This window comes from Centruroides sculpturatus, unplaced genomic scaffold (genome assembly GCF_000671375.1).
Source record: "Centruroides sculpturatus isolate CEXI.00-Female unplaced genomic scaffold, Cexi_2.0 scaffold3161, whole genome shotgun sequence".
NCBI classification, from domain to species: domain Eukaryota; kingdom Metazoa; phylum Arthropoda; class Arachnida; order Scorpiones; family Buthidae; genus Centruroides; species Centruroides sculpturatus.
Window position 1 is genome coordinate 1 of NW_019387266.1, and position 10468 is coordinate 10468.

General features: G+C 25.0%; 1 protein-coding gene across 1 annotated transcript; it reads right to left on the bottom strand.

Moving 5' to 3' along the window:
• Positions 1 to 436: 436 nt before the first annotated feature.
• LOC111616326 (metabotropic glutamate receptor-like) lies at positions 437 to 8731 on the bottom strand (the record flags this gene model as incomplete). The annotated part of the gene is made up of 3 exons (XM_023357751.1): positions 437 to 771; positions 4883 to 5946; positions 8709 to 8731. Coding segments are annotated over 3 exons (1372 nt in total), but the record flags the coding sequence as incomplete, so codon positions are not given.
• Between the last annotated feature and the right edge of the window lie 1737 nt (positions 8732 to 10468).

Consider the following 10468-nt stretch of genomic DNA (forward strand, 5'->3'; position numbering starts at 1 on the left):
ATTTTTATAAATATATTGGCACAAATGAATGCATTTCTTATCCTAAGTACTGTATTATTTTTGTTGTTACTTTCATTTAGTCTACGAATTATATGGTTTATAAATGGAAATTTGACAGAAAACTGAGTTATTCTTTCCTAGATATGGTTACAGACATATTGCTAATCCTACTTCGTTGTAATTTCCGTTTATATTTTGTCTTCTTCTGTGCAATTTGTTATGTTTCCTTTCACATATCGATTTTTCCCAAAACTATACAATATTATTATAGATAGATATATAAAAGCAATAACGTGTGAAATAAACTTATTTTTTTTTAATTAACTATATGTAACTAGTAAAAAATTTACAATTAAAAATATATATATTATATAAGAATAATTTTATATTATAGTAATATTTTAATATATTAATAAATTGAATATGATGCTCTAAATTGTTCGAATAAAAATAATTTATCACATAAAATAAATAGGAAAATAATATTTAATATTCTTTTGATGCAACAGATGGCGTCCATGTAAAACGTATTGTTTGCCTATACTTACAATTTAATTCTATCAAAAGGACTTTCTTTAACTTACCATGATTAGCAGAAGTACCACAAGTGCTACTTGTTGGCGCTTTTTTGTAAGTAGCACTGTTCATTGTTAATTTTCTTACGTTTTTATCGGGATGAAAAATAATGATGTATATTTTAGGTGAAAAAAGACAAAACAGAGCCACGTACGCACTTAACGAGATGGATACACACAAAGTCGTTATTTGTATCTAAAAAAAACAAGAGAAAAAATATATTAAAATTTATAAATAATAATGAGTACATTAAAATAGATATAAATTATACAAGAACTGATAAAATTAAGTAGGTCTATGAATTTTTCATTTTTGTATACTGTGTTTTATGGCATATAATATCCAATTTCATCAATGGATATTTAAGAGAAAAGTATTTTGTATATTTAAACAATTCCACGCTTTTAGCACGCTGCCCCAAATTCTTTTCATTGTATTCGGCTTTAAAAAAGCTTATATACTTTTATGTTGGACGAACGATTGATCGAAAAGTAGTTGTCTCACGTTAACTAACTTTGATATTTACAATAATTCCGTTTATAAATAATTAAAATCAGTAATAATAATAATAATAATTACAATAATATGTTTAATTAAGCAATAACATCTAGGTAGAAATTACGTGTAGGCTAATGAAGATCATTTGGGGAAGTCATTTGGCTATATTATATTGCAACTTCTCATATAAGACGGCGATTTTTTTCGTTTTTTTGACAAAAGTTACGTCACGTCTTATATACCATAAAATACAGTAAATTACGATAATACCATAAAACAAGCGGTCAATAAAATATATTTTTTACAACCTTTTATTTCGTGTGAATATTAGTAAATTAAAAATAAGGTCAAAAGTGTTTATGATCTCCATTTAAAAGTTAATAGTAATTAAAAACTATTATCTATTGATGTTATTAAAGAATATCTAATAGAACATGCTTAAAACTTTGTGTTTAAACATATATTTTTTTAAATTACTTAGAATATAAATTTTAAATTTTATGTAACTTTAAAGCAATATTTTAGCTTTATTAATTTTCTTGTATTTTTTGTTTGATATTTTTTTAATTCTTCAAAATATCACAAATAAACTTCTTTTACAATAAACTTACTATAATTTATATTTATGTATAAATCTGGAGAATTTTAACACATCTCATATTTATATTCATGCTAAATATAAAGAATGCTAAAATATATTTATTTACCGTCTAAATGAAGCAATATATAAATGAAGATGTTAATTAACTATATTATAATTTATGCGTGTAAAAATATTAAAATTTTATGAGTAATTTATTCTACTTTCTGTCTTATGTTCTGATAATCCGATTACATTCTGTAAATACTTACTTATTTATAAGTTACTTGCCTAAATGACACTTCTAGAGTAGAGAAAATCAATTACTTACCATAATATTTATGATTTTATAAAAAGTAATATATTTCCTATAAATATATTAAATTTTATGTTTAATAAATTTTCTTAAAATGGTAAATATTTACTTTTATTACCTCGAATAAAATTTTAATTTTTAATTGTTTTGTTTTTGTATTTACTATTTATTAAACAAAATGCCATCGAAAACAAATATTATCACATTTTAGCAGTTTGAACATAAATATAAATCCGTTATTTTACAGAAAATATTACGTTAAATTCAGTATAATCCAATAAACAATGTTATAATCCAATTTAATAACCCAATACTTTTCTAACAAGATTTATTCTTAAAATCTAAATTATCTAATGAAAAATTTAGCTCCGTTCTCAGAATAAACAATAAAAGTTTTGTTCATAACCTTCAAAAATTATTTTTTCTATATCAAGTGGAATCAAGGATAATGGAAAGAGATGAAGTAATCCCATCCTCTCAAAACTAAGTAAAGAATACGTGGTTTGCGTTAGAGTGAGATAGATATGTCAACAAGTAGTACTTGAGTGTCTTTAAGGATCGTTTTTCCTTTTAATAGTTCTTATAAGATCTTTAAATATTTTTTTTTACCTAAATAATTTTCAAAACAAATTTAATAAAAATCTTAATTAAAGTTTTAAAAATTTAACATAATTTTACTTATAAACAATTGTTGTATTAACGTATTATGAAAATAATTTATATGATAATTTATAATTGTTAAACGAATTAAAATTTATATTCTTTTAAATGCATTTTACAATAATTTACATATATTTAATTACGACGAAAATTGAATGAATTACTTAATTAAGAAATAGCTAAAAATGAATATTTTATAGCTATTGATATTTATTAATATATTAATTAGGAATATATAAATATTCTTAATTAAATTTAATAATACAGTAGACCCTCGATTTAACGCAATCGTACACACTCTCCCCCACTTGATTTGTTAAATCGAGGATTGTATTATTAGTTTTTTAAACATTAAGACCAAATATAAATTACATCATGCATTAAATTAAATATAATCATATTTTATGGTGAATAATAAATAACGATGCTAATTAGGATATTTAATAATTCATTCAATAACAATTTTTTTTAATTGCAAATTATCTACTATTGTAATTACACTCGAATTTTTATTTTAAAATTTATCATATTAATTGGATCAAAATTTGAATAATTACAGTAGATATAAAAATATTATAGTAATTATATCTTTTAATTCGTATTATTATATATGTGTAAGCATATATACCACGTACTGTTATTAAATGTGATATTCTATATATTGTTCTATTAAAAATTATACGAATTTTTGTTTATAGTTTAATAAGTAATATGAATTTTAGATAGAAAATATTCAAATAATTTTTAAAATATTTACTATCTTAACAATATTTAAGAGTTTATCTGAGTCTATATTATAAACGACAGTTTGTCTTTCTGTAGCACAAATTTAACTATTAGAGACTTTCTTTTGAACCTAATTAATTAATTAGTCGTTCATAGTTTAAATATTTTTTTTTTAAATATAAATGTTAAATATTTCAAATTAATACTGAATAAAATTCAATACTTTATATAGTCCTTATGTTTCTATAATAAGGAAAATATAAATAAAAGAAATGATTCTTTTTGAATAATATTCATTGTCTCTAATGTTCTCTAATATCATGTAATTGTAATTATTCGAACTAATTTTGTAAAGTTTTAATTGCTTTTAAGACGTAAAAATTCTTAATTTTACATTCATTATTAAAAAGTTTTAAAATATTAATTACAATTTTTTAAATTAATTACGAAAATAAATACTACTAATTTAATTATTATTTAAATTTATAGTAACTTATTTAGAGGTTCTCATTCTATTAATATTTACAATTAATTATCTCAAGTAGAATAAATTTTATGCTAAATTCTTTATTAAAATATCAATTTATTCTGTATTATTTTAACATAATTAATTTTCTTTTAATTATATAAAAGTTTTTTAATATATTAACTATTTTATTAAGTGCACTAGAGTCTAGAACAAGTATAATCATTTTAACAATTAGAAAATTCAAGCCCCTTAGCATAGAATTAGATGATTATTATTTGAATTTCATATTTTTATATTTTCCTTGGTTATTAAGCACAAATTGTCTCGAGAATAAAATAATAAAATATAAAACTTTCATTTTAAATGAAAATTTAAATATTCCAATATTCTTTAATATTTACTTTGTTTTTTGGTCTTTTATAAATACATAATATTTCAATTGATTAATTTAGTTTCTTCAATAAACATCCAAATAAAAAGATATTTTCTTATTTATATGCATTTATGTTTATTGAAAAACTTGTTTTCTAGTTATAATGATAAATAAATAACTTCTGCAAAAAATAAAGTATTTTTGCTTCAAAAATCGATTGTATTATAATATATACTTGCTATTATTCACTACAGCTTTACAATTATTTGAAACACGAAATTAAAGATTAATTGCGCAATTGAAATTGCATTCAATCTATTTTATAAAATTTAAATAATGTATTCAATCTGCATTTTATTTTAATAATTCCTACCCTTTAAGTACGGCACGCAAAAAGTAGAGAAAGTAAAGATAAAAATTAAGTATAGTGGAACCTGATTAACTTGAACATGGATAACTCAAAGTTGCGTTTACTCAAATTATTTTCTTTCACCAATCGTATAGCTTAATATGTTAAATCAAACTGGTTAATTTGAATTCCTCGAAACTTTTTAACTTGAAGTCCGAATTTTTCCCCCTGACCGATTCGAGTTAACCAGATTCCACTGTATTTATAATAAAAATTCGTATAAAAACAAATATTCATTAATTAGCAATTCATTTTTTGTAAATAAACAGACTTACCTCAAATGAATTTCCCGTACCGAAGTATATTGGTACAAAAGCCAACCATATGATGCAAGTAGTATACATTGTGAAACCAATGAATTTGGATTCATTGAAATTTTCTGGAATTTTTCTAGTAATAACGGCATAAATAGTACAAGTAGTGATAAGAGCCATATTGTAGAGAAGAGAGACTAAAAAACTTGAGTCTTTAATTTTACATTTAAGAATAACTTCGTCCCTCCTATCATTAGGTGAAACTTGACGGGTACCTGGTGGTTCTATAAAAAACCATATAATAGTTGCGGACACTTGAACAGATATGAGCACCAAAGTTATAATGACTTGCGATTTGGGAGTTATGTAATTAGGTCTTCGAGCAGATTTTCTTGCACTATCAAAGATTCGAGCTATCCTATTGGTTTTAGTCAGGAGGGCACCGTAAATAACAGAAAAACCAAATCCAACACCGAATCTTTGTAGACCGCAGATGATGGCGGAAGGTTTCGCTAAAAGTACAAAAGTCATGATGAAACAAATCAGTATACCTCCTAAGAGCATGTAACTAAGTTCTCGACCCGATGCTTTAACAATGGGAGTGTCATTGTGAATAATAAATACAACCACAACTGCAACAGTTAAAATCACACCAAGGCAAGAAATGCCAATGGGTACTAGTGCAAATACACTATCCCATCTGATATATTTTTGTCTAAGTGGATAACAACCGCTTTTATCTGGATATGGCCAAAATCCTTGACCGCAGTCCTCACATGTCAGATTATCTTTTACCCATTCCCAAGGTTGACAGTCTTTGCAGATCCAGCAACAATCATCATTCGCTTGAACGACTTTCACTTGACCTATTTCGCATGGAGCACTACAGAACGATTCAGGAATTGTAGTTGTAACGTTGTTCCAAGTAACGTTTTCTAAGGATATATGTAGTTCGTCGTTTAGCCAGCTTCCAACCCATTTATATTCAAACTGATTGCTATTATTTTTTCTTTGATAATTGTAGATACTGTAACGCGGCAAACCATCACCATTTGAATCAAATTTTACTTGGCTTTCTGCTAAGTCTGAAAAATAATTAAAGTTTTATTAATAAAAATTTACTTAATTTTAATATTAAAAAATAAATTTCCTAAAATTTCGTTTTAAAATGCTCGCTATGTATATCAGATTTATATCAAATTTTTCATACAACAAAGATTATTTTTGTAAAAATTATCTTTTTAAAATAGGAAAAATAGCAATATATCAGTTGCAAAGTGATAATCAATATTCAATAGAATAATTAATTGAAAGTCAAAATGAAAAGTTAAAACTTGAATTATCTCAGTTAGCTGTATAATAAGCTATTAAAATTTAAAAAAATTTCTAAATAAATACAAGGTCTACTGGAGAGGGGTCATTCAGATCTGAAATGCATTTCCTTTAATAAAAAGCCACATAAACAACTGTTCCTTGTGTGATGTGTTACTGAAAAAACGAAGCCCCTAGCTTTTACTTCTTTAAAGTCTAAAAAAATTATGGTTGGTGATCAGTCAAAATGTGACTGATCACCAACCATACTTATGTTATTTTCTATAATAGCTGAGGAAAAGTAAACTGGTTCTAGCATCCTATGAAAAATCTAGAAAATTTGGACAGTATGTGACATTTCGCAATAAAATTTCTTTTTATACAGAGTACATAAATTAATTTGTAATATATAAATATATATGTATGGGCTAATAGTATCCTTTCCGTCGCTATATATTATGCATATAGTATAAACAGTAGAATGAATAAAATTTCATCACAATAATATCTATTTCACTGTTAATACATTTTCTAAAAATGACTCAATTAATAAGCATTTTAATTTATCATTTACGCTAAATAAACTACAGATTAGGTTTCACATATTTTATTCAGTGTGCAATTTTTTTATACATTTCTGATATCGCGATGCATTTTGATATTTCTTATTTGACAATACACCTCGACAACAGAATTACAACTTCATAGATAAAGCAATTTGAGCCGGTGGAACTGACATACAATGGTGTGCTATCCGCGGGATATACTGCTTTTTTCTATGACTACGTTCTCTATTTAACTGATAGACAAATTATTTACAACTATATACATACACTACGAATATTACTTTCGCATTTTTATTATTTATTTTGATATTTAATCATATCGTTTTTTTATTGTTTGTGCACAATACACATTACCTTTGATTTATCATAAACACAGTTCTTACGATAATAAATTATAGTTAGTAACAAACTTAGTCAGGTAGAAAATAACGAAAAAAACATCTCCCGAGAAGTAATCTTCCAAAAGCGAGCCCCATTGCTTTAAGAAGATCGAATCTACTGTTTTGAGGTTGTTTTTTTGTTGTATCTACCTGAACTTGTTTCTTTTAAACGTTGGCAAATCACATACTTCTTTCCGTTTGATAATTATAAGTTACTATTGAATGATTGACATCTTGAGCCATTACGTGGGCTCTGAAATAATTCAAATGTCTCGAAAAAAGTCTAAAAGTTTTCAGTATACTTGTCCATAATCTTGAAAAGCATGTCAAATTTGTAAATCATTAGAAATTTGATCATTCACTCATATATATACAATTTATTGTTCTGTATTTTTCTTTGTAGTATTATCATATTTCTGTTTTACTTGTCACAAAGATGCTAAACTATCTTTGTCACTTTCTTTTTCTTCTTTGGAAGGTGTTGTCTGCAGAGTTAATTTAACTTGTTCTACTGAACTTCCTGCAAAGATAAAACATTTTATTTAAAACAAAGTAAATAAATATAAATTTACGTGGTATTCACTATCTCAAATACTTATTATAAGAACAATGAAATAATTTGTAATGAATATTTATTTTAAAATATTTTTTATGATATTTATTTCAGCCAATTTATCGAAAAATTGAAGCTGTAAATATCATTAAAATTTATAACCTTCGTAAAGAAAAAGAATTTTGATAAGTAATATAAGTCTACTATATTAGTTGTCAAAATTAAGTTTCTTTCTTCTTTTTCTCTTCAGTATATGAATTTGTGTGCACAATGTTAACGATTCACACAAACCCATGTATTTGAGTGGGCATCATTTTAACATAGATCCACAAAACTATCTGTAGTGGCATGATAATTCCAAACATTTTCCTTTCCATAACTTGATACTTGATCACACAGTAAAATTTATTTTCCTTGACTTTATCCAAGTTGTATGTTTTAGATTTTCCATCTTGAAATTTTCTCTTAATTATCTATTTCAAGAATAATTATGAAGGAGAAATTGAAGGCAGTCATAGCTTCTGAACCTGTATTCTATTCGAAGTTTATACTCACCAAATTAAATAAATAAATAATAATTTGCATATCTTAAATGTTTACTTATATTTAACAATTTTATTTTACTTACAAATCAAACAATTCTATGTAAAAGTAGAATATTATTTTATGAAATTTACAAATTGTTTATACAGAATGAGCCAAAAGTCCCTTGTACTCTTTTCATTTCAAATGTACTGAAAACATATAAATTTTGTTAATGTAGTTACATAGGAAGGGCAACCTATCCGATTCTCCCTGCATGACTCCCTATTGTATCATTATTGCTTTGGAATGTAAAGGGTGCAAGGGACTTTTCACCCTGTACAGTAATAAAANATAAATGTTATGTTTTTAATAATTATTGGAGAAATAATTAATAACTAATCGAGAAATATTCAAGTATTTTAAATCATAGTCTAGAAATAAACGAAATATAAAATCTGTAGAGAGAGAAGAACAATAAAATTTGACAATTTGAAATTTTAAATGACTTGCACGTATTTGAGTTCCGATAAGAAATCTTTCCAGAATTTCATTTAAAATGAGAAAAATTTACAATTACGTAATCACGTAAGAATTTTCGATGTGATATGAATAATTAACTACAGAAATAAAAGATTGAAATTAAAACAAATTTTTTTGTAAAATAAAAATAAATTTTTATTATAAGTAATGTGATTTGGATTATGAAATAAGAATCAAAATAAAAATAATTAAATTTTATACCACTCGAAAACATTCGAAAATATTCAAGAACTTCGATTTAAACTCTTTTAAAACTATAATATTAATGATAAAATAAAGCGTAAAATTTTAAGATATTTTTATTTCGGATCCTAATAGGTGTGTGATTTGAACCAATTCAGCATTTTTGCATATTTATCGTCTACTTTTCTGCAATTTTACTATAAAACTATTATCATCACCCTTTGTTGCCAGCAATTTGGTTTATGTGCAGTAATGGGAAACCACGTAACCAGATATACTCCAACTAATGGAGTCTACAGCTCATGTTACATCTCCATCTATAGGTTGTCAAGCGAATTATTCCCTTTAGCCTCATTGAGAGAATCGAAGCCAGTAAAGATGATACGACCATCAATTTAACTTTGCAGTCAGATAAAGAACACTTCAGTTATCCTTTAATGATAAAATGATGCCCTTATGAGGAGATTTAGATAAACAGATGCTGTAGATTTACTTTAGCTTTACAGAAAATCCTGAATATCCCATGAAATATAGGTTAGATTTAAGTATGAAAGAAATGTAATTTTTAAATCTATGACACAGTTGAATGCCAAAATAAAGAGAAAATTTTCATATATTTTGTTTAAAAATGAATTTAAACCTAAATTATGTGTATTATGATACAATTGATTATTCTAGACAGTAATCAAATAATCCCTGAGCACTGTTTATTGATTAATACATTGCCATAAAAAAGAAACTTTATAATAAAATAATTGTAAATTACAGAAATAATTTAATATATATTATATTAGTATCATTTTTCGTTATTTGGATTGAATTTATATGCGATTATTTTAAAAAATCTCACTGTAAATTGTTGTCTTATTATCCAATATTTTAGAATTTTACAAGAAGGAAATATTAGATTTAGTTGATTCGTATGAGAGAAATCGCTTAATAATTATTTCATATTTAAGTAAGTAACGTTTATAAAATAATCAAATTTCAACAACAACTTACAATGCATATTTTTGCACCCTGTTCATCATGTTACCATGCAACGTTACGAAGAAACATTACTCCTGTCCACATTGATATGCTTACTGCTCGTACAGTCATGTCGACGGTTTCATCTTTATATTGTATAGTTTTAGGCATATGTTTAGTTTAATTTTAAATTTAATATTTTTTCACCTTGTATAATTTTAAGTATACTTAGACCTGTCGCTATTACCAACTGATGAGGGACTACTTTTCCATTGGAAAATAGTCCGAAATGCATTTTGGATTTTATGGTTTTTATACTTATGTAATCATCTTATTGTACAACCCTATCTGTTTTATTAAATTTTTTACTTTGATTTTTGAGCGTTTGTGCCCTTTGTCATTGGTGTGATAAGCCCTTCCTATTATCTACCTTATGGTTATAGATATTTTAATTAATTAATTTAATTATACTAAGGGCTAAAAGCAATTTCTGCAATGNTGAGTAAATATAACATTCTACAGTATATATTACTTTCTAGATTATTATTTTTTATTTTCTCATTCGACAATAACTTTCATG